This window comes from Euprymna scolopes, chromosome 18, assembly GCF_053919585.1.
Source record: "Euprymna scolopes isolate OS-2025 chromosome 18, ASM5391958v1, whole genome shotgun sequence".
In the NCBI taxonomy this organism is placed as follows: domain Eukaryota; kingdom Metazoa; phylum Mollusca; class Cephalopoda; order Sepiida; family Sepiolidae; genus Euprymna; species Euprymna scolopes.
Genome location: NC_136499.1, coordinates 31961380 through 31987510, shown reverse-complemented (window position 1 = coordinate 31987510; position 26131 = coordinate 31961380). Strand labels below are relative to the sequence as shown.

Sequence of the window (26131 nt, the reverse complement as noted above, 5' to 3'; positions counted from 1 at the left end):
TAATCCTGTAAAATTCTGAAATTGTAGGAAATTCTAAAATCAAAACATATTTAATTCACTGGCATTAATTTTTGCTTTTTTGGTCAAAACATTTTTTAAAATCCAAATCAAATTTTACAATATTACAATTACATATATTGTTTCGTTTTAAGTTCCTATAATATGATTCCTTCCCCCTTTTATATAAAGTATGTTTTAAAATAAAATTGTTACTGTTCTAATTAAATTCATATAGAACACTTCAAAATGGTTTTCTATTGTTACATTTTATTCTATACTAGCAGTTCCGCCCGACTTTGCTCGGGCCATATGTACTGTTAATAACTTTATATGCATATGTATATATTAAAAAAGTGTGCATATGTATGGTAATGCCTTTCTATATAATAGGCTTCCTTAACTACCATAGAGAAAAGTTGATAGAGACAGCAGAGGTCAAATTTTTTTTTACCATGACCCTAATTTTGACCCCTTAGCATTTATTGTTTTGGGCTCAACTCTTTCAACTTTGACCTCTTGGCAGCCAAATTTTCGCCCAAAAACTGATTAAAAAGCTTGCTGAAAGTCTGAATACCCTTTATGTTCAGACTCAAAATTGACTGAGCTATTTGTTAGAGACCGCAGAGAGCAAATTTATTTGAACTTTGACCCCAATTTTGATCTCTTAACATTAATAATAAAATTTATTGCTTTGGGCTCAAATCAAATTATAAAGTTAGATCATGTCCAAGTAAGCTATATCTAAAATTTCAAGTGTTTAGACTCAAAATTGGTGGAGGAGTTTGGTAGAATTCTCAAAGGTTAAATCATTGAACTTTGACTCCTGAACAGCCAAATTTCTGTCCGAAACCCGATTAAAAAGATTTTCCCAAATCTCAATACCCCGTATGTCAAATTTTGAGTGTGTAGACTGAAAATTGACAGAGTTATTTGGTAGAGAAATGTACACACACACATTTTCACTTTTATAGATATATAGATTAATCACACATACACACACACATAAACCTTCTCCTTACGATGTCACATTAAGAGCACATCTGGATACTCTACTAGACTAGATGAATCCTTGTCCTGGAGTCCAGTTAGACCAAGGGACCACAAGGTAGATAAACTACAATAGAGTCAACTGATCAATTAGGGAGAGGAAAAATAATGTTATTAATCACTTTACTCACTCAATATTTAGCAGGTAAAGAAGACTTTAATAGAATATTCAAATATCTATGTATCTCGTATAGAGATTAAGTGTTAGCTTTAGGAAGTGAGGATGATATCTGACTGCAGCAAAATAAAACAAGAAAGAGATATAAATATCTGGTACTTGTATAGTTTAATCAAGACATTAAAAAATGAAAATAACAAAAAAAAGTTTAAATTGTATGTATCCGTTATGGAATGAAGTTCTCCGAAAAAAAAAATCCACTTAATTTCATCAAGTAGTTTTTTTTTTTTACAGCGAAAAAACAATTTGTTATGATGCCGAGCAAAAGGTTCGATTTTTAGGAAGAAAAGCTAGTATTAAAGATGGGGAGGGAATGTCGGCGCTTTAAATTATCTCCGAGTGGCATGTTCTAAACATTCAAAAAAATTTTTTTTAAATTCAAAGATGTCTACCTTCAACGTGCTGTCATAAAAACGTGTTTTTCCACTGTAAAAAAAAAAAAAAAACTACTTGCTCAAATAAAGTGAAAATTTTTTTCGTAGATCTTCAGTTCAAAACGGATACGTACAATATAACCATTTTCCAATATTTTCATTTTTTTAATGTCTTGATTAAACTGTACAAGAGCCAAATACTTATTATGTAAACATTTAAATTGGCTAACACAAATGCAATTACATTTTAGCACCTTTGTGCTTTGTCAAAGTTGAGAGATGATAATGAAAATAAATTCATATAATGGGTAATAAAGAAACGAAATCAGAAATAATAAAGCTCTCCAGAAGAACAACAATTTTCTCTATAATACAGTAAAGTCGATTTTTTTCCCTCTCTAATCGAACATTATAGGTTTCGAACCAAAATCTTCACATACTGATCTGTTCAGCCTGCTACCTTGTGCATGTTTTCAGAAAATATGCATTCATTTCATTTTCTTTAAAAGTGAGTTGCTTCGTCCAACTAAGATTTCGAAAGAGAAGGTTCCAACCATTTTCACTCGCATCATAATATCTACTCCTCCTGCCACCATTTTCACATTACTCTTTTTCTGTGTTACCTACACTACATTTTTAATCAAAATAATGACTGCTCCCTTCTTCCATCCACATTCCAAAAAACTAACATACTCAGTTCATTATTAATACCTACACATTAACTTTTTTCTTTTTTTTATGTTCATTTCATATGTTTAACATCATACAATTTATGTAACAATAAAATAATTACATTACTGGGGCACTCCAGAAAAATTAAGTTAATTCAGATTACTTATTTTATTCAAAAACAGAAAAATATGCTTTCAGATTCTATTTCTGAAGAGTTCACATTCATTTTCCTGCAAAAACATTAATCTTTCCATTTTTTCATTAGGTAGGAAATTATCCCCTATTTAAAGCTATAGTGGGGGAATCCTAGTCTCCCAAATCTATTTAATTTGCCTGGAAAGCATAAATATTTATTTTAAAATATTTTAAAATACTGGGGTAATTACTATTTACAACTACAGGTAGGGAACCAAGCCCTTCCACTCAAAACTTGGATAAAGTGCTTTTATTTACTCATGTACAAAAATATTTTTATTACAATTTTTTCATATAAAAACATTGTTGAATCCTATTTTAATCACTTGAATTACTTACAGTGAAACAGATTCTTTTCTGACTATTTTTCAGAATTGATATGTTAATATTTATTTTCAAAATTAAATCAACATTTTATATTTTCCCAGGCAACACCAGGACAGGTCCTGCTATAAAAAAAAAACAATTTATATATGTGGAAATATGTTTCTTCAATTATATTTCACCTTTTATTTATACCAATCCTTTAATTTATGAAGCTCGATGTAATTACAGGGCATATAACAAATAAATGACAAATTCCAAAACATTGACCATTTTACCATTTATTCCATGTTGTTGTATGAACCATGTAATTTGTCCAAAACGGTGTTTTTATAAGGTTTTAAATAAAACATCTGATGAGTATGTTACTAAATATGCAGCAACAACATAATTTTGCAGACGTGTTAGCTGCAATATGAAACAATATTGTAATGGCTACCTTTTGAAAAGTAAGAAATGATCATATATATATATATATATATATACACACACACACAGAGAGGGTGGAATGATAAATGTGTCACTCTAAGGAAAAGAACACTACAGCTTTATTTTAAAACTTTTATTGAAAAAATCAATTCAGATAATTTGATTATGTAATAGAGCTGATATCTATTCAATGTAGCCGTCTTCAGCCTCAATCACCACCTCGATACTGGAACATGTCTTTGGCAGGAGCTTGGCAGATGGCTACAATCAGGCTAGATTTGGTGTTGTGGGAGGTCATGTTGGTGATGTTCTCAACATATGACCAAACAAAGTAGTCCAGCCGATTCAGGTCGGGGGAGAAGGGGGGGGTCAGTGAGAGAAGAGTACAAAATCGTAGCATTCTCTTCTGAAGACAAGCCTGGATCTCTTTGGACTTGTGGGTTGGTGCAAAGTCCTGCTGCCATACCATAACCATGATTGGAAACTTTGTTTTTATCACCTTGGGCACGTCCCTGTTATTCGTGGCAATCCACTGATGCATTTTGAGGATGCTGGCAATTTTCCTGTTGTCATAACTTAGATTGGTAAAGAGCAGGAGTTGTGCAGCAGTGCATCTCCAGTCTCGCTCGTTGAACATTGTGTCACTTTCAGACATGATAGAAGGCTCCTATTACTCTTGGAATTTGTACACAACTGGCCAACTAGTAGATGGTTGCAACAAAAAAAGAAAACTGGTTTTCATTAAATGGAAATGGAATCATGTCATATTTTCTAAGGCAACAATTTTATCATTCCACCATATATATATATTTGTATACTTCTGTACACTTTTATGGACAAAATATATTTATTACATATAATACTATGATGATAATGATTATAGAGTAATATTTTGATTAGACATTGATGACTATGATTTCAGGAAGAATGTGAAATCTTGCCTGTTGGATAAGGAAATACCACATGCACTCCATTTGTTAGTCAATAGTCTAATGGCAAAAAGATACAGGGCAGTGGAACTCTTCACACAATGTAAATGAATTATCATTTTTTTTAATTTTCATTTTGCTTAGTTTTATCTTCTTTATTTTCCTCAATTTCAACCATTTTTAATGAAGAAAGTTCAAAACAGAAAAATAAATTAAACTTCTCATCAGAAAATATAATTACTGACAGCACTTATGAGATGAATATAATATAATCAGATGAATTTGTGGATTGTCTATATTTTATCAGAATTTTTAAAAAATTTCTTATGAGAAGTTTAATTTATTGTTCTAATTGTTTCTAACTTTCTTATGAAGCAAATAGAAATGATAATTTGCATTTATTTGTTAAAATATAAGTTTTAAAAACAAATACATTTTAAAACAGTTGTAAAAAGAAAAACTCTTGGAATAAATTTTTTTTTTTCAGATTAGCTAAAACAGCTGTCTATATTTATACACACATATTTTTAGTTACTAAATCTTACCATTGTGTTTGTGGCTGAATATAAAACGATTCCCAAAGTGTACAAGAGACGTTCTAATATGGCAGGATCTTCTCCAACAATATCAACTGATGCATCTTTACTGAAAAAATAAATTTAATACAAAATAATTTTTTATTTCTCTTAAATGTTCCTGTAAATTTTACAGGTTTAATGATTAATAAAAGTTTTTTTTACAGGTTTAATGATTAATAAAAAAAATTTACAGGTTTAATAATCAATAAAAAAATTTACACTTTTAATAATTGATAAAAAAATTTTATTAGGTTTAATGATAAATCTTTTTTACAGGTTTAATAAATAATACAAATTTTACAGGTTTAATAATTTTCAAAATAACATTTAAAAAAAGGTTTAATAATTTTTTTTCTTAATGTTATCAAACACAAAAAGAATAACTGTCACAGAATGAGTAAAAGCAAAACACAAAAACAGATTTGCATCACTATTATGTACCCTTAAAAAATCATGATATAAAAGCTAGTAGAGTTTATTTCAATTTTTATTCAATCCATAACATGATTTTGATTCTTAAAAATGTATAAAATTTCCAGCTTAACCTTAAGAAATATTTAGAAACAATTGAAATTCAAAGAATCTTGCTTAATTTGTATATAATGACTATAAATCACTTCAATAAATATATAATTTGTATTATTTGTATTCTTCAAACTATTGTTCTCATCTTTAGTGTTAGTTGCACTATGTTTCGGTCGATGTAACCTATGACCATCTTTAGATTTGAGACTTCTTTTTGGACTCTGTCTAAGAGTGAGAGACTAGTGGTAGACACTTTAGCCCAGATGTGCGAATAATACTTTATGCATGGGTGAATTATGGCTTTGTAAATATATAGAATACTCTTTGGCCTGAATAATTTTCTAGTACAGTAGAGGGAGCCCACTTTCTTCACAGCAGTACTTGCTTCAGTTTTTCAAATTTTAGAAAAAAAATATATTGTATTCAAAAACTGATTAATATCACTCACGTGTCATAGTTTTTCAAAAGTGGATAAAAGAAATAGCCCGCAACCGAGGAAAATTTGTTTGGCACTGCCTGTGGCTCTGGTTCCGTTCGTCCTTTGGCAAAGCGTCGTGTTTTGCTGTCAATCCTTTTCTGAACAATTTCTTGCCAGTTATACACTTTCTTTTCTGGTTGAATCAACTGAATTTTTACATCTGTCTGAGAAACCGTGTCATTGCCAGATTTACATTTCTGGGGATTCGGTTTTGCTAATTCCATAGCAGCAGCTCCTAGCACCTTTGATATTCAATAATAAATTAAAAAAAATAAAAAATTACATTAAGGAAATATTTCTTTAAAAATAAAAAAAAAATGTACAAAAGAAATATTTTTGCAAAAACAATAAAATTCTGAAAAACTTTTGCACATATGCATTACATATTACTAGAGGGCTACCTGGCATTGCCCAGTGTCCTAAATTATGTAAATTATATAGATTACAAGTAAAAAAAAAAAAGAAAGTAAAACTAAACAATCTATTTTAATTTGAAATGTTTAAACTCATTTTGGATCAAAATCATAGTAAAAATATTTATGCCCCAGGTAAGGTTTGAATTCACCATCTCTGTTAGAACAGTGTGCTAACTAATTGAGCCACTTCAACTTTTAGTAATAAAGCGACACTACTAACTATATAGAAAAGAAGCTGCTTGTTCTTGGTTTTTCTAAATTCCTTCTATCTTTACTTTCTTTAATTTCCTCTTTCCCTTACTCTTTATAGTTGAATGTGGGTCTGATGAATATTAAAATTACTGCAAACTTGACTCACCCATCCATTTATTTTTTTAATTTCTTTATTTATTTTTAATATTTGATCTTAATAATCAAAATTTATAATCATATAAATGTTTTTGGTTTTTACATTATCTGTTTACAAATGTTCTATTTTGATAATTGTTATAAGTTTAAAGAAAAGAATTTTGTAGAAAATAAAAAGTCTTTGCATTTTTGTAAACAAAATTCCTTTCTTTAAATTTAGTAAAATATCAAAATAGATACCATAGAAAGCACAACCATAATTGAAAAGATTAATTATTAAAATGAAATATTAAATTATTAAAAATTGAAATTTTAGTATCTTAGCACTTTGCCCACCAGATTTCCATAAATATTGGCTCACACATTAATTTTCCCCACTCTTTATCTGTGCCTAAATGAAAACGTAGATTCCATGAACAACCCTCTTAAGTAAGACACTTTATGAAATCTCTAATACTAACCATTACTACAATATTATCCCATTGATTACTGTACATGCAATAACCCTTATCCCTGAGTGGCTTCCGGGCCTTGATAAGTGGTGACCTCCATGTAAAAAAAAAAAAAAAAAGAAAAAGGCATGACGGGCCGTTGACATAAACTGATGGAATATGCAGAGTGCCAATCAAGTTGATCAGCCAATAAAAAGATGATAAACACGTTTAGCCAATAAAAAGATGATAAACACGTTTAGCCAATAAAAAGATGATAAACACGTTTAGCCAATAAAAAGATGATAAACACGTTTAGCCAATAAAAATTGAAGCAGATAACTGTTAATAAATTGGGAGGAAAAATATTTAATTTACAATCACACACAAATTTAATTATTCCAACCCAACCCTAAAAAATAAAATGTTTCAATTTCTTTAAAACAAAATTTTTTTTTTTACTTATTCATAAAACTTCTTTTTTTTTTTTAAATTTTTTTTTTTTTATTACATTTTCACCCCAAACAAGGCACATTGCCACTTTGGTGTAGGGGGCTACTATCAGGGGAAACATCTACTGGGGTACTATGTAGGGATTAGGGCAGCGAGATGTTGGTTCACGTTGCACTTGAACTTATGCATGTCAGTACAGTTGGGGAAGCAGTGACCCGGAATGGAATTCCAAAGTCTAGCAGTTCTGGGGAAGAAACTACTGGAGTAGAAGGATCTTTTACATCTAGGGATCTCTACAGTGTGGGGGTGGGATTTTGCAGCTTGTCGGGTCTGTCGAGGGTGTTCACGTCGTGGGGGCACAAGTGCTTGCAGTTCTTCAGAGCATTCACCATTATAATACTTGTAGAACAGGCAGAGGGATGCAACGTTTCGACGATGGGACAGAGGCTGAAGTTTTGATGCCAGTTTAGGGCCTATCAGATTTGCGACTCTCTTTTGAACCCTGTCAAGGAGCGAGAGACAAGTAGCCGATGCACCGGCCCAAATATGACAGCAATACTCCATACATGGGCGAATAGTGGCCTTATAGAGGTACAGGATACTTTCGGGTGTTAAAAGTTTTCTAGCACGGTAGAGAGAGCCCACCTTCCTTGCAGCGGCCCTGGCAATGCCCTCGATGTAACTGTTCCAACTCATGTTTCCAGTGAACGTTAGGCCAAGGAGCTTGAGAGACGTACTCTCAGATAAAGAGTTGTTGGCCATTGCTATAGGTGGTAGAGAAGGTTTCTTGTAATTATTGAATGAAACCAGTTTTGTCTTGGTGGCATTGAACGTTACCATCCATTTTTGTCCCCATTCCACTACTGATTGGAGGTCATCCTCTAGTGTTTCTGCCATTACTTTAGATATATGTTCGTTTGTTTTCCTGTCGTGCCTGCTATAGAGTGTGGTGTCATCAGCATATATCCCCATCTCAGAGGCAATCTTGTCGGGGAGGTCATTTATGAATATCAGGAACAGCAGAGGTCCCAGGATAGATCCTTGGGGCACTCCCGCATTTATATCATATTGTTTAGATGTACGACCGTCGAGGACAACCTGGATTTTTCTCTTATCTAAGAAGGATTTAATTACGTTAAGTATTCTACCAGTGATACCGTAAGATCTAATCTTCCTGAGGAGACCCTCATGCCATACCCTGTCAAAAGCCTTAGATATATCTAGAGCTACCGCTCTTCCCTCTCCCGCTTTGTCCAGTGAATGGTATATGCGTTCAGAGATTACAGTGAGGATGTCTGCCGTGGAACGGGCTTGTCTAAATCCATATTGACGGTCGGTCAGAAGTTTAGCATCTGTAAGGTGCTGGACTAGAGCATGGTTAATTAAGGTCTCAAATATTTTGGCAAAAAGTGGGAGGAGGCTAATAGGGCGATAATTTAATGGGTCAGTCCTTTCGCCAGAATTCTTGAATACTGGTACTACAGAAGCAGTTTTCCAACAGCTTGGAAAGCAAGATTCATTTAGGCATTTGTTGTAGAGTTTGGAGAGAACTGGAGCTACTTCGGCTGAGCACTTTTTTAATAGCACAGCTGGGATGAGGTCGGGTCCACATGCTTTGGAAGTGTCAAGGTTTTTTATGATAGCATGCACCTGAGCAGGGATGATTTTCAGGTCGCCTAGCGTGGCGTCTGTCCGCTGTTTTATTGTTTTTCCATTATTTATTTTTTATATTTTGTTTTATTGTTTTTCCATTATTTATTTCTTATATTTTGTTTTATTGTTTTTCCATTATTTATTTCTTATATTTTGTTTTATTGTTTTTCCATTATTTATTTCTTATATTTTGTTTTATTTTTTTTTCCATTATTTATTTCTTATATTTTGTTTTGTTTTTCCATTATTTATTTTTTATATTTTGTTTTATTGTTTTTCCATTATTTATTTCTTATATTTTGTTTTATTGTTTTTCCATTATTTATTTTTTATATTTTGTTTTATTGTTTTTCCATTATTTATTTTTTATATTTTGTTTTATTGTTTTTCCATTATTCATTTTTTATATTTTGTTTTATTGTTTTCCATTATTTATTTCTTATATTTTGTTTTATTGTTTTTCCATTATTTATTTCTTATATTTTGCTTTATTGTTTTTCCATTATTCATTTCTTATATTTTGCTTTATTGTTTTTCCATTATTCATTTTTTATATTTTGTTTTATTGTTTTTCCATTATTTATTTCTTATATTTTGTTTTATTGTTTTTCCATTATTTATTTCTTATATTTTGTTTTATTGTTTTTCCATTATTTATTTCTTATATTTTGTTTTATTGTTTTTCCATTATTTATTTTTTATATTTTGTTTTATTGTTTTTCCATTATTTATTTTTTATATTTTGTTTTATTGTTTTTCCATTATTTATTTTTTATATTTTGTTTTATTGTTTTTCCATTATTTATTTTTTATATTTTGTTTTATTGTTTTTCCATTATTCATTTTTTATATTTTGTTTTATTGTTTTTCCATTATTTATTTCTTATATTTTGTTTTATTGTTTTTCCATTATTTATTTTTTATATTTTGTTTTATTGTTTTTCCATTATTTATTTTTTATATTTTGTTTTATTGTTTTTCCATTATTTATTTTTTATATTTTGTTTTATTGTTTTTCCATTATTTATTTTTTATATTTTGTTTTATTGTTTTTCATTATTTATTTCTTATATTTTGTTTTATTGTTTTTTCATTATTTATTTTTTATATTTTGTTTTATTGTTTTTCCATTATTTATTTTTTATATTTTGTTTTATTGTTTTTCCATTATTTATTTCTTATATTTTGTTTTATTGTTTTTCCATTATTTATTTTTTATATTTTGTTTTATTGTTTTTCCATTATTTATTTCTTATATTTTGTTTTATTGTTTTTCCATTATTTATTTTTTATATTTTGTTTTATTGTTTTTCCATTATTTATTTTTTATATTTTGTTTTATTGTTTTTCCATTATTTATTTTTTATATTTTGTTTTATTGTTTTTCCATTATTTATTTTTTATATTTTGTTTTATTGTTTTTTCATTATTTATTTCTTATATTTTGTTTTATTGTTTTTTCATTATTTATTTTTTATATTTTGTTTTATTGTTTTTCCATTATTTATTTTTTATATTTTGTTTTATTGTTTTTCCATTATTTATTTTTTATATTTTGTTTTATTGTTTTTCCATTATTTATTTCTTATATTTTGTTTTATTGTTTTTCCATTATTTATTTTTTATATTTTCTTTTATTGTTTTTCCATTATTTATTTCTTCATTGTAATTACTACCTGAGAAATTGTTATTTTTTTGTTTCCTAGCATTTTAAAATTTGATCAGCGTTTGGCGTATTCTGGTGGTTTACGTCAGCTTCCAGTTAAGCCCGAGCCAACATGGAATTTTTACTCAAAATAATACAAGGGTATGTCGAGTTTTGCAATATTTGTATGCATACTAATTTATGGCAAATATATCAGTTGACCAAAGCAGTTCAAGCAAGGAAAGATGCCTGCAGTCATGAATATAATAATATAGTGGATGCACTGACATGTGCATTGTTTCACACTGCATGGTTTTCAAAAGCTGAATAGATGAACATGCAACACATTTTAAGTGTTTGGGCAGGACCATAATGCAATAAAAACAACAGAGAGAAATCTTTTTGTGTGTGAAAGGTGAAGTTGCAGATAATCACTGTATAATAATACAATGTCTCAAAAATGTTGCTATGGTTGCAGGTATCGTAATGAGCAATCATGGTCAGATATGGCCTAAAACTGTAGATTCCAAGAGAGAAACATATGATCAATAATCTGACGGTGTCAGAGGCCAAAGTTTGCTGTGGAAAGTGAGATTAGGCTACTTCTTCCCTGTAAGCCTCAGGTTGAATACATCCATGCTCTGAGCAAGGTAGTGAAACTTTGGATCATTTCACCTTTCACCTTACTTGACTGACTACAACCTCTTGAAGTTCTGTGTATGAGATGTAGTGGAATGAGACACCAACAGATCCAACTACAACATAAAGTACAGGATCACAAGGAATTTATGAGTGAAATCAACAGAGTAAAAAAAAAAATAAAAAAATGAAACAACTGCATTATTTTTTCTTCGACAGAAATCTCGCGAACAAATATGTCCACACAATGAATTTACTTTCCACTCAACCTTGGTGACATTAAATACAACATCAGGTTTTAATGTGAAGATTCCAGCTCTAAAAAAAGGTGAACTAACCTAGGAAGTATTATTTAATTAACTTGGAATTCTTTTTGAGATGAGTAATTTATATAATTTATTTTATTTAATTATTTGTGGACTATTGTATTGTTGTTTCATGACATTTCGGCCAACTCTGGCTTTCGTCAAGTGGTTAACCGCAATGTGGCATAGTGGATAGAGATACAGTATATCTTTGATTCCAGATGAGCATTGTATGAAGGTAGTGGTTTCTATCCCACCCAAAGTCGGTCAGAGGATTAGTTGGTCAAACCGTGGTGAAACGACAACTACGGAAGGCAGTAATTGCTATGGATACAGTTTGGAGATTCAACGTTCCTGTCCCTTCGCGGTTAATCACCTGACGAAGGCCAGAGGAATAACTGGCCGAAACGTCGTGAAACAGCAACTAGAAGATGAGGATAAAAGTTCACAATATTTGAATAAAATAAATTAAACTGGGAAGATTCCCCCTACTCAGAGAGGGTAAAACAGATACTACACTTTGATTTGTTTATTCCCAAATAAAAAATATAATTCATTTACAAATGAGTCCCTCTTCAATATGGAAGACAAACTGATCACTGTTTAATGGATAAATTGAAAAAAAAAACAACTAAATTATGAGGTTATTTTTTCTTAGACAATAATCTTGCAAACAAATACATTCACACATTGCATATGTAATTTACTTTCCACTCCACCTTGATGACATAAAATACAAAGTTGATTTTTAATGAAGAGATTCCAGCTCTGTGAAAAAAAAAACAAGGGAACTCTGGACTGGAAACAAAAATAAAAAAAAATTGACTCAGTCTAAGAAGATTCCTGCTATTCAAACAGAGTCAAATCAACAGACCAAGTCAAGAAGACAAACTGACCAAAGTTTGATGAATTAATATAAAAAATTCAAAGACAGTTTTGATTAATGTATAAGTGAAATATATTAATTCAAAATAAAATAACAGGAAAACTATTTGATATATTTACACATCAGCCATAAGTGTGCGTACACCAAAATTTTGCAAGTATATCTTGAACTTGTGGTGTAATGGACACAGTACTAAGTAAAATTTTAGTTCTGACACATTTCTGAACTTTGAAGGTTCAATCCTCAATGTGGACGATACTAAGAACACAACTGCAAATTACTTAAGAATTATACTTGGACATGGTTGATAGAACAAAAGCATGCTACCCAACCTCTAGATTAAATGAATGATTCCGTTGAAACTTCCACAGTTTCCAGAGTTAGACAGAAAAATTTCTGAGTCTAACAAGATACATCTGAAGAAGATCGAAGGTTTCATCAGCCGAAACGTTGTGAGAATAAGACTCGATATGAGAATAGTAGTCCGAATGATAGAAATTATCCAAAATAGTAAATTAATTTTGTTTTATTTCAAATGAGATTTTCGGAGATCGTAAAGTTTAATTTCACATGAAAACAATGGTATCTACGTATTCCTCATATTTTTAAGATGATCATATCCAAAAATTATGAAAATTGATCAGGTAGAAAATTTTTTATTAAAGAAAATAAGAAATAGAATTTGATGAAAATGATTGTAAAACACAGAGTTCAACAGGGAGGTAATTTTCTGTTCAAATTAAACAAAGATGGCAGCAATTTTTCACCTGCTAACACAATTATAGTAGTTTTGTTAAATAATTCAGTAATATTCAGGTAATTTTGACTGCATAATTTGGAAGCTACTATTGTAACTTATTAGAATTGACAAAAAAATCAGTTGAAACCATTGTTTTTTATCTGAAAACTCCATTTATCGACAACAGAATCTTGTCCCAATAATGTAGAAGCACCAAACTATTTGATATCTTTATGTATCAGGCAAAAAAGATTTATGTATACCAAAAATTACAGAAAATTATTGAGTAGATTTTTAATGTTTCTTATTATTCTATTTTCAAGAAACTTCAAACCACAAAACTGTATAGCATTTTCATATTAGAAGAACAAAGATAATCTTCTATGGTATGCTGGCTTAAAAGTCGCTTCAACATATACTCAGAAATATGAGTAAAAAATTAATTTTATTTATTACTAAAATTCTATTTATATTATTTGAATTCTTTGGACCACTCTTCTCGTCTTGAGAGTTATTTACACAATGTTGTGGTCGATGTAACTTCTGACCCTCTTCAGGTGTATCTTGCCGAACTCGGGAGTCTTTCTACTGAACTTTTAAATTCGCATGCAACCCTTTATTCAATCCATGCAAGTAGCATGCTCTCGTTTCGTCAGCCATGACTAGGTAGAAGGGTTCCATTCAAAATTCTGAGCAAATTCCCAAGTTCAACAAGATACATCTGAAGAGCATGGGGGGGGGAGGTACATCGACCGAAACGTTGTAAAAATAATGCTGAAAATAAGAACAGTAGTCCGGAGAATCCAAATTATTAATCAATCCTTATCTAAAAAAGTAAGAAAGACTAAAAATCTACTCGATAATTTTCTGTAATTTTTGGTATACATAAATCTTTTTTGCCTGATACATAAAGATATCAAATAGTTTGGTGCTTCTACATTATTGGGACAAGATTCTGTTGTCGATAAATGGAGTTTTCAGATAAAAAACAATGGTTTCAACTGATTTTTTTGTCAATTCTAATAAGTTACAATGGTAGCTTCCAAATTATGCAGTCAAAATTACCTGAATATTACTGAATTATTAAACAAAACAACTTTAATTGTGTTAGCAGGTGAAAAATTGCTGCCATCTTTGTTTAATTCGAACAGAAAATTACCTCCCTGTTGAACTCTGTGTTTTACAATCATTTTCATCAAATTCTATTTCTTATTTTCTTTAATAAAAAATTTTCTACCTGATCAATTTTCATAATTTTTGGATATGATCATCTTAAAAATATGAGGAATACGTAGATACCATTGTTTTCATGTGAAATTAAACTTTACGATCTCCGAAAATCTCATTCCAATTCTGTAGAAGCGCCAATAGTTTTCCTGTTAGTTTATTTTGAATTGCCATATCATACATTAATCAAAACAAGCAGTAATTGTTATTTTCTTTACAAAATAGTTAAAATTACCCAGAGAAGAATAAATCTTTTAGTCTTACCTCAAGTATATCAAGACGTTGTCTGATGTTATAATTCCTAGCATAGATTTGTTCTGTTAAATAAGTTGTTGCCTGTGGATGATAAAAAAGAAGTACATTACAGTATATTAAAGTTATAACTATTTATTAGATTGGATTGGAATACTTATGGTCACCATTTTTTTTGTTCCGAGTGGACACATTTCTTTTGAACCAAAAAATGCTTTAAAATATGTTAATACACAAAAAACTTATCCAAATAGGTTGAAAGCTAACTTATCTTGCCTTTGGTAACATTTATTTGTTGTATATTTATTTTTTCGACCCTTTTTTGTTTTGTTGGCTCTTGTGAAAAAATGCCTTTAAACATATGTTTACATGTATGTTGCGGTTTCCACCAAAGGAAACCGCTCACCAAAAAAGGATCCAATTCAAAACGTAAAAACCACAGCTGACGGCCCTTTGACAAGTACTTCGACGTGAATAATTATTCCATGGAACTCTGAACAGTACAATTCTCGCTAGAATAATATTCACAACTTTCCCAGCTTCAATTTGATATGACACATGAATATAAACTTCAAACAGATGACTCCCTACAGCATTTTAAAGACACAAAAACACACACAAATCAAGAATAAAAAATGACGACCAGTCCTGCAAAGTCACAGTGTCTACAACTACATCCACCGGATGAGTATAAATACAGCGGTTTTTTTTTCAACAAGCAGTCAGTCGCAGCTAGATCACCACACGGCGAGGTTGGGCCCATCAACAGCCCGACCCAACTCAGCAGCAGCAGCTGCCATATCCATGAAGAACAGTTTAGACTACCTCCCCGACAACGACCGAACCCAGTAGCAGCTGCAGTGATCACTTGCTGTCGACGCGCTTGATTCCCAGTAGCCCAGCTTCTCAAGCCAGCACGTGTTTCCTGTAGCGACTAGCGATGACCTTGTAGGTGTGCCAGATCAAACACCAGCTGGACTCCAACCCTCAGCCTGAGACCTCCTGTTGAATAGCAGGGGTATATATTATATAGATGATGCAGAGTTCATATTGGGGGACATATATAACAGGACTCATGTAATACAGACATAACGATAGTGATGATGAGGGAGAGAAGACATTTATATTACAGTTCTTTTAACGCATATTAGAGGAGAGGGTGATATGATGCACCGTTCGTAACACAGAAGAGAGAGAGGAAGCATTTATAGACATTACTTGTGATGGAGGAGATGGGCCACATAACTTGGAAGGGTTTACAATGTTCATTATAAGATGATAAACACAATTACCTTTCGTTCGTGATGAAGGATGACACAAAACGACAGTTACAAAATAATGATAACTTCTTTATTCATCTGATTTGGATTTACATAGTCTAAATGTTCTTTTTTCGTTTCCAAGGGATCAACTGACAACTGACTGACTCTCAACTGTCTTGACTAACTAACTCTTAGATCCTATACTGAGAATTTCCCTGATCTATGACGTCAGAAGTGTGTTTTTCAAAATGACCAATTTCACATGGCTTTACATGTTTGTCCAAACACACCCCTGACAAACAAAAGAATCCTCAATTCTAATCTAACCTATTTTAAACAATATGATTTAATTCACATTGTTCATTCTTTTACTGACATATTTAATATTCAAATTTCTAAAAGAATTAACAATAGACTTAATTTCTAAGTTCCATTTCTTAACTTTGCCTACAGGGTTCGATTCTAGGCTTATCCTAATCTCATTTTCACTTATCTAATATTCTTCTTATTTACATGGGAAGGGGACAACCCTTCCCTGTAACACTCTTACCATCATTCAGTTTCTTTTTGAAAAATAAACCTGAACAGATTCATATTCGTTCACGACGGTATCTACTGCATTTGTAATCTCTTCTTTGCCATTGTCGTTTTTTTTGTCTTCTTCTTGCTTGTGTCAACTTTTAGTTGTAGGGTCGATTGCCACCGACATTCAGTCCCTCAACATATATAACCATTGGGAATATAGAAGAAAGAAGCAAGCAAACTTATCTACTCCTTTTAAAAAAGAAACTGGAGAGTTCCAATCATAACAAAAGGGAGGTAAATATTTTCTGGAAACTGAAAATCTTTGGTCAATTTAGCAAGACTTAATTTTTGCTAATTTTTTTTAATAACTGTTTTCATTAATAATTAATTTTCTACCTTATCGTTTGAATACATATGTTTACATATATAAACATTAGGAATATAGCAGAAAGAAGCAAACAAACTTATCTACTTCTGACATACTTTACATTGCCAAGATTGGTTAAGGAAGCATCAAATTTGATAGTATTCAAAGACTTGTATTCTTGAATATATTCAACATAATTTATAAAATAATTTAAAAAAAAAAAAACAATTCTTTTAATAAAACTTACCACAAAATATTGTTAATAAATATTTGAGATTGATTATTAGAAAAACATTTGGGTTTTTCTTCATTATAATAGCAAAATTCAAAAATCGAAATATTGAATTTCAAGTAAAACTAATCGTATCACCAAACTCCTAGCCTTACATCATCAACGCTCTGATCCTCATCTGGCATCAATTGGGATGGATGGCTCTCGTCTGGGAGAGGCCCCGTGTTTTGACAAGCTTCTGGGTTTGACCTTTACTCCTGATCTGAAATGGAACACGTACATCAAGTCTGCTGCCAAGGTCGCTGGAAAGATGGTGGGATCCTTCTACCGCTCCAGCAGATATCTCACTACTGATGCAATTCTCTATCTATATAAAAGCCAAGTACGTCCAAGGATGGAATACTGCTGCCATATGTGGGCAGGAGCTGCTAAAAACAGCCTATCTTGCCTTGACAGAGTACAAAATAGACTTCGTGGCTTAGTGGGGGATGCCCTTTTCTCTACCTTGCAACCTCTCTCCCACAGAAGAGACGTTGCGAGCCTATCCTTGTTTTATCGTTATTTCCATGGCAGGTGCTCATCTGAACTCCAATCTCTGGTCCCCCCCTCGCCAATCTTTCATGAAAAACACCCATCTAGCTGAATCCACTGTGAAAAATTTCCCCCACTCTTTATCTGTGCCTAAATCAAAACGTGGATTCCATGAAAAAAGCTTCTTTCTTAGAACAGCACGCCTGTGGAACTCTGTTCCGTCTGCCTGCTTCCCACCTGACTACAACTTGGATGTGTTCAAGTCCAACGTTAACAAATTCTTAATGAACCCCCCCCTTAAGTAAACACTTCATCAAATCTCCACACTAACGTAATGTACTTGCAATAACCCTTATCCCTGAGTGGCTTCCGGGCCTTGATAAGTGGTGACCACTGTGTAAAAAAAAAAAAGAAAAAAAAAAAAAACTTAACCATGTCATAGTAATGAACATATACAAAAATTACAAAAAACAATAAAGTAGAAATTCATTATTAATGAAAATAGTTTTCGAAGACAATGAAAATTGAGTTTTGAAAAACAAGAAAAGAAACAAAAGAGTTTAAATTACAAGATGGAACGATAAAATTGTTGCTATATAAAAGACAACATGATTCCATTTCCATTAGATGAACACCGGTTTTCTTTTTTTGTTGCAGACCATCTACTAGTTGACCAGTTGTGTACAAATCCCAAGAGTGATAGGAGCCTTCTATTATGTCTGAAAGTGACACAATATTCAACGAGTAGGATCGGAGATGCATCACTGTACAACTCATGCTCTCTACCGATCCAAGTTATGACAAAAAGACCATTGCTAACACCTTCAACATGCATCAGTGGATTGCTATGAATAACAGGGACAAAGTTTCCAGCCATGGTTATGGTCTTTGGTGTGGTTTCAATTGAGGGCCACATCATGCCACCTCACATCTTCAAAGTCGGCTTAAAAATCAACACCAAAGTGTACCTGGATGTGCTAAAGAGTGTGGTGATTCTCTGGTGCAATCAGGTGGCCACTAGCAAACTTTGGGTTTAGCAGCAGGACTTGGCGCCAGCCCATAAGTCCAAAGAGACCCAGGTTTGGCTTCAGAAGGAGTGCTATAACTTTGTACCCTTCTCTCCTTGTCCCCCTCCTCCCTGACCTGAACCCGCTGGACTACTTTGTTCTGTCATACATCGAGAACATCACCAACATGACCTCCCACAACACCAAATCCAGCCTGATTGCTGGTGCTTGTGGAAAAGACATGCTCCCAATTCCAGACTCGTATCAAAGCAGCTACATTGAATAGATGTCAGCTGTACAACATAATCAAGCTACCTGAATTGATTTTTTCAATAAAAGTTTTAAAATAAAACTGTAATATTGTTTTCTTTGGGCGACAATTTTATTATTTCACTCTGTAGAACAAAAGGGAAGTAAATATTGTCTGAAAACTGAAAATCTTTGGTCCATTTAGCAAAACTTAATTTTCACTAATTGTCTTCGAAAACTTTCCATTAATTTTCTACCTTATCATTTTTCATCACTTCAGATTAAGCTTTAACTTTAAAAAAAGTTTTAAAATTTTTGCAGATATTTTAGAATGAAAATCATGTAATGGATTTGGATCAAATTTGAAATAAGTCTTCTAGACATAAGGTTTAGTAGAATCCAGATAAACATACAGAATACTATACAATGTGGCATGTTTTGTAGATATGCATAGATGCATGCTACAAACAGTGAACTTGCAATGTTAAAAAATATTTAGCTAAGAAAAGAAGACTACCCAAGAAATTGGTTAGGCTCTTTGAAAAAATGATGACTTCTTGAAAACAAGGGTTCACACTGAAGAAGCAGACCATTTTAGATCCTACATAATTTACAGAATACCTTAATTTTAATCCTCAGAAAGGGGGACATAAAACTATTTCGTTTAGGGAATTAATTTTACTTATCCTGGAATGATATTCTTCTATTAATCTATATACAGTAGCACCCCCGGATACGGCATTAAAAATTAGTAACAAAATACAGTATAGTATATAATACACATGTATATAATCAAATAACATTATAAATAACACTGTAAGTCAGGGGGCAAATACTGCAACCAGGGTCCGGAAAAACATTGTATTCCACATCGTAACCTGAAAAAAAATGTATCCTAGGGCCACCGTATCCTAGGGTTCTACTGTATGTTTATCTGGATGCTTGCAAAAAAAAAAAAAAAAAAAAAAAAAAAAACAGTTCAAGATGATAGTGAATAACATTAGTTGAAATTATTAAGACTATGATGCAAATTTTTTATTTTCTTTGAACTCACCTCAATGGGACATAATACTGTAATGGCAACCAGAGCTCGAAATCGGCTTTCTATTAAGCCAGTACAGGAGGAGATATTGGTCAAATGCAGGAGAATCCGAGAAAACTCAACAGCAACCTAAGAAAAAAAAAAGATAAACAAAAGTTATAAACTTTTGACAACATTTTTATTTACAGTTAATGACATTTCCATCGAATTTCATTGTTTGGTGGTTTTGTTTTATGGCATATCAACCCTTTTCAGGTTATTTAATGTTAAATCCAATACTTTCGAAAAACAAGTTTTATGCTTATATTTTCAAATATTTATTCATATTGTTTGGAGAAAAATTATTGACTGAGTTTTGCAAAAAGGAAAGAAAAAAAAGCAATAACATTATTATTTGGTCATTTTAGATCAGGAAGTCAGTATCTTCGTACAGCCTGATCTAGTAGCACCAGGTCATTTCGATCTGAAAAAAAACCCGACATTTATTGTTGACTAGCATGGGTGCCCAGTGTTGCCCAGGTGTTTGTAGGTGTGTGTTGAGAGAAAAAAATATTGTAGTAGGCAGGCAGGCTTGAACCCATGACGCTAAGGTGGAAAAGAAAGTGGAGGTGTGTGTAAGGGTGTTGGTTGAGAAAAAATTTAAAAAAAGGAAAATTGTGAGTGCAAAAAAAAAAAAAAAAAAAAAAAAAAAGCGGTAGTAGGCAGGCAATGAAGAGCAAACTCTTTAAGTATGTGTCTATTTTGTCATCTGCATTACAGATATCACGGTGTAAGTAACTCGGTTCATATGATTGAGTAAGGAAGTGTAAATCTGGTGGATGGGATTTATCAGCAGACTGAATACATTAGTGTAGATCACTGTCATTCAGAGACCAATATCAATGTATGAAGATGCCATGAACTTCTCTATGATGCCGTAATGGAAATGTGATCACATTGTCTGAAATATTAACAATTTTAAAATGTAATACGCTATATTTTTTTTAAAATAAAAATAAATATATATATATATATGATTGTTGAGCTGGATTAAATCCGACGATATGAAATAAAATGGAAGTGGAAGGACCTGGATACTCAACGTTTCGCCCGATTTATGCGGGCTTCTTCAATGACCATCCCTCTTGAAGAAGCCTGCATAAATCGTGAGTAACCAGGTCCTTCCACCTCCATTTTATTTCATATATATATATATATATATATATATATATATATATATATATATATATATATATTAAATTTATTTATACAAACATTGATGGCTACATATGTGCATACATGTTTCTGTAATCACCCGCATTGGGGATTATGTCTTCAAGCCAAGAATTAATGTTTGTATAAATAAATTTAATATACCTGCTCTGTTCACTCATTGAGCACTCTTTGGTAGACATATGTTTCATTGGATGTACTTCTAGGAAACTAAACTCTACTGGCTAAATATATATATATATATATATATATATATATATATATATATATATATACATCCGAATTGAGCGTTTATTAGTTATTAATTCCTTTCATTCTCGTGGCAATTGTTTGATGGCCTGGAGGTAGAGGCTTTGAAAATGGAGTCAAAAGTGGTTCTGTGGCTGGGTTTGAATCCCCTAGCCAACAGGAATTGTCATCCAACACTGATGATTGCATAAGCATGAAACACTAGTGTCTGTAGGTATAAAAGATTAATTATTATTTAATTATAATTATATATTATTCATATATATATGATAGATAGAGTTTTTTTACACAGGAGTCAGCACTTATCAAGGTCTGAAAGCCACTCAAGGATAAGTAACTAAGTGTAATGTGGTCAATGAAACAACAGTGTAATGATCAGTAGAATTTGATTATTTAAGGGGACGGCTTAACAAGAAATTATCTACATTTAACTTGGAAATGACCATGTTGTAATCAGTTGGAAAAGCAGACCCATGGTATAATGCTCCACAGATGGACAGTTCTAGGTAAGAAACTTTGTTCATGGAATTTCTGTTTAGATTTAGATATAGATATAGATAATGAGTGGGGGAAATTGCTGGCCTGGATTGTAGCTAGATGAGTGTTTGTAGTGAATGTTTTGTAGATTGAAGTTTAGTTGAGCACTTGCCATGCAAATAACAATAACAATAGTCTTGGAAAGTAATTGTCTGTATTTTTGAGATAGTAACACACGGCCGAGTGGTCCTAGACTTTGATACACCGTCTAGGACCACTCGACCGAGTGGTCCTAGACTTTGATACAACGTCTAGGACCACTCGGCCATGTGTCACTAGTGACACATGGCCGAGTGGTCCTAGACGTTGTATCAAAGTTTACAGTTACCCAAAGGTGCGGAGTTCAATCCTGAACGAAGGCAGTAAAAAGTAACATTCAAAACAGAGAATCAGCAACTATGTCCCAGAGCCTAGCTGAAGTCCGAACACGGTACCCCCGTAATAATAATAAAGGGTTAGGTTCGAGACTCCTAACAAACGGTTCCCCAGTTCGATACAAAACACCTGATGAAGGCCAGAGGGCAAAACGGCCGAAACGTTGTGACGATTACAACCAAGATGAGGAAGTCAGTCTGACAATCTCAATCAATAGTCTTGGAAGTTTTCCAAACTTTTAAAACTATATAAAAACAAAAACTTTTAATCCCAAGTAATTTCATTGGAAAACTACTTTGCTTATAAGTCAATTAATCCTTTCCAATCACTGCTTTAGTTTACTTCCAAGAATTTATGCTAGTCCTATTATAGGGATCATCAGTTGTTTACCATGAAAAACTATTTCAGGGATTTAATATACGAGGGATGTTCCAAAAGTAATGCCTTCTTTTTTTTTTTTATTTTGCTTGAATGGATCAGAGGGGATTGCAAAGTTTCATCTCTCTGTTGTAGGCATTGATGGTGTGAGACTCTCAGAAAGCAACCCATCATGGATGTGCATTAGAAGCAGAGATGCATCACTGAATTCCTCCTGTCACAAAAATTGAACCAATCAAGATTCATCAGCACCTGTTGAATATACATAAAGCTGATGCAGTTGATGTTAGGAGATAGGTTTCTTGATTTCAGAGTGGTGACAGAGATGTGGGTGACAAAGTATGCACTGGATGCCTATGTACAGCTACCACCCCATCGCTAGAAAAAGTGCATTGAGAATTGTGATGACAGAATTCTGGAGCACAAAAGGTCACTCGTTTTAATGGTACCACTCCCGTCTCCATAGCTCTTCAATGTTTTAGTTTTTTAATTAAAAAATAGGAGGCTTGCCTTACTTTTGGAACGACCTCCATATATATATATATATATTTATTAGAGTTGGATCGATTTATCTGGATCAAAAATAAGAGGGGGAAGTCGATTGTCTTCCCTTGTTGATCCTACATTCCTGACAGGTGTCGCTAGCAGTGTATCATTTCAAATTAAGATGACGTCCAGAAATTCTTTGATAAAATGTGTCATATTTGATTTTTTTAAATATAAAAAAAAAAAAAAACTACTTGATTGATTTACGTGATTTTTGGAATATGACATCATGTGGTGACAGGCACGTACATCATAAAGATTTTTCTTGAAAAAATTTTTTTATAGGCCCAACTGGAGACAAACAATAAAAAACATATGAATAGAACTAGATAGAGGAAACTTACTATATGTCTCAAAAACACATCAAACAGAAGTGGTCTGAATTTATCAACTACTGACCACATATTATCACATCAGTGGTCAGAATGAAAAGGAAAAGAAAAGGGCTAACATTGCCAATCAGACCAAAAAAAGAGAAAGTAAGCTTTGAATTATGTCTTTTAGATGGGTGGCCTGATGGGTAAACCAACCAATGGGAGACAGTTATAGATTATCATATAATATATAACTATGCATTAGAAAAACCCAACTTAACAAAACCAAATGTATGTTTAGGTAAGAGCTATTATTCTACTTATATACATGCTGATAGGCTATCAGATGATGATAGTTGTAATACAAAACTTACCTCTTCTAACCCATGCGGACTTGAACGAATAAGATCTTCAGCAACAGTAAGACAAACCTCAACTCGATCAACATCTTCAGTGTTGATTAATCCTAAAACAATAAACAAGAGAAACTAAAAAAATGCCCATGTAAGTAAATAAAGAGTACAGCAATTGTATTTTCATTGTCAAACAAAATTGAGAATAGTTGAAGAGTAAAAATAAATTAAATGGTAGTAAAATAAGTCACGACTAAGTATATTCAGAGTTATTTCCCTTGGATCAATTTAAATTATTGTCCTTAAACTATATTGGTCATGGTAAGAAACGAATCTCCAGTTTTTGAAGTCATATTAAGATTGCTCATGCCTAGTGCAAGATTAGAAATCAGTGTCTCTTTCTCAACTTTTGTAGCAGTGATACTGACAACAAGAACAACAGCAGTGCTATTCACAATATTTGAATCTATGTTTGCTCCTAAGCTGGGCTCTGATTGGTGTATACATTTAACTTCATTTTTGGTTTGCCCAATCAAAAGCAATCTCTAATGCAAGTAGACTGGTGTTCAGAATTGATAATAGGGAGTGCTCATTACCTTCTCCCTTTGTGTCAGGCTGTGTGTATGTAGGTGCATGTGTGTGTCATTAAGTTTACATTTAGGAGCCTTGTTGACATCAGAGCCATTGTTACAGTGAGTTTGGGGATTAAACAGAGTGCCATCGAAGAATGAGATAGCGGCACCATCTTGTGGTGAAAAAAGAAGAAAGTAGTGGGTGCTCCCTTTTATCAACTCTGGAACTAATCTTTGCTCGTATTAGAGATTGCTTTTGATTGAGCAAACCAGAAACAAAGTTAAATGTTTGCACGAATCAAAGCCCAGCTTAGAAGTCAAGCATAGATTCCAAATCTTGTGAATGGCATCTTGTTGCAGTCATTGCTGTTGTTGTTTGTAGTGCCGTTGCTACAAGTTTACAAGTAGTTGTTTAAATTGTCCTTCAATTGATTGTTGATACCAAATTGTTAGGCAAAGCAGTTCGTATGAATATATCTTACCCATGTAGATTTCATTGACCTGCCCTTTAGAAATGTACATTTGTGTGCGTCTATTCAGATTGAAAATCATGCCCCAGGAATGGCAGAGATGAATAATCCAAGACTGACAACCAAAGAATGCATTTTTATAGACAACCGTTTTACAAAATGGATAACAAGAGTGTAACTTCATGAGGGAAGAGAGATGGATCCCCCACCCCGCTAAAATATATAATATATATATATATATATATATATATATATTCTTATTACATGTGGTAGTACGAATGCGACAACCATTAAGTCAGCTGAACAACAAACACAAATCGAACGCTTCTCTTTACTTTTACTTAACATGAACAATACTGTCGATGCGAATCACTTGCATCAACACAACCCGGCATGGTCCCAAACAATTGTCGATAGGACCCAATATGGTCGTGTGTGGCACAATGGCGTAGCCCATTTTGAGGGAGCTAAGGGCTTCTCTATTAATGAACCTTGTGTCTAACTTGGCCTGCACACCTACACACACATATCCAGTGCGGACATATTTTTCTTAAAGGTTAAAACTGTTGCATTCGAAGATTGGCATATGTTTATGAATTCAATGCATAATAAAAGTTAAACAATGTTGACATTAATAAATTGAGAAACAAAACATTGCGTGAAACGCATCGTTCTCTTTCTTTCTCTCATTCACTCCCTTTCTCCCTTTCTTCATTGAAAGAGAGAAATGAAATATAATTTCATTGTTTTAAAACAGTTGAGGCTTTGCGCACTATACGCGATGGGTTGACTAAATGTGCTCCTGATTGTTAAATCTTAAATAAATTATATTTTTATAAAAATACATTTGTTGCTATTTTTCTACAAGTATTCGATTTCAGCATACCATTAATGCCGACAATGGGAAGATGCCTGCAATGACCACAGAAGATGCAACATATGCCAGACAGTTATAGCCGACGATGTATTGACCCATTTTCATTGATGTTTCCAGCATGTGTCTATCGTTTGAATATTGTTCATTCCCCGTAGAGCTGGTTGCATTCCCAAGATGTTCATCAACCAAGTAACCCTCCCGGGGAGGCAATAGTACCACACCTGAACGAGTCCGTCGATATGATCCAACATGATCCTGAACAACTCTGTTGATATGATCCAACACGCTATCAAAGCAACCTCAGCAGTTA

General features: G+C 32.5%; 1 protein-coding gene across 1 annotated transcript in view; it reads right to left on the bottom strand.

The window, feature by feature from the left end:
- The window catches only part of LOC145297568 (telomere length regulation protein TEL2 homolog), a 79839-nt gene that overhangs the window by 13422 nt on the left and 40286 nt on the right, over positions 1-26131 (bottom strand). The window contains exons 12-16 of the mRNA XM_080143583.1: positions 23924-24015; positions 19951-20067; positions 14736-14807; positions 5700-5971; positions 4694-4793 (exon numbers count right to left, since the gene is read on the bottom strand). Of these exons, the coding sequence (XP_079999709.1) occupies positions 4694-4793; positions 5700-5971; positions 14736-14807; positions 19951-20067; positions 23924-24015 (653 nt within the window). The remainder of the gene's footprint in view (positions 1-4693; positions 4794-5699; positions 5972-14735; positions 14808-19950; positions 20068-23923; positions 24016-26131) is intronic.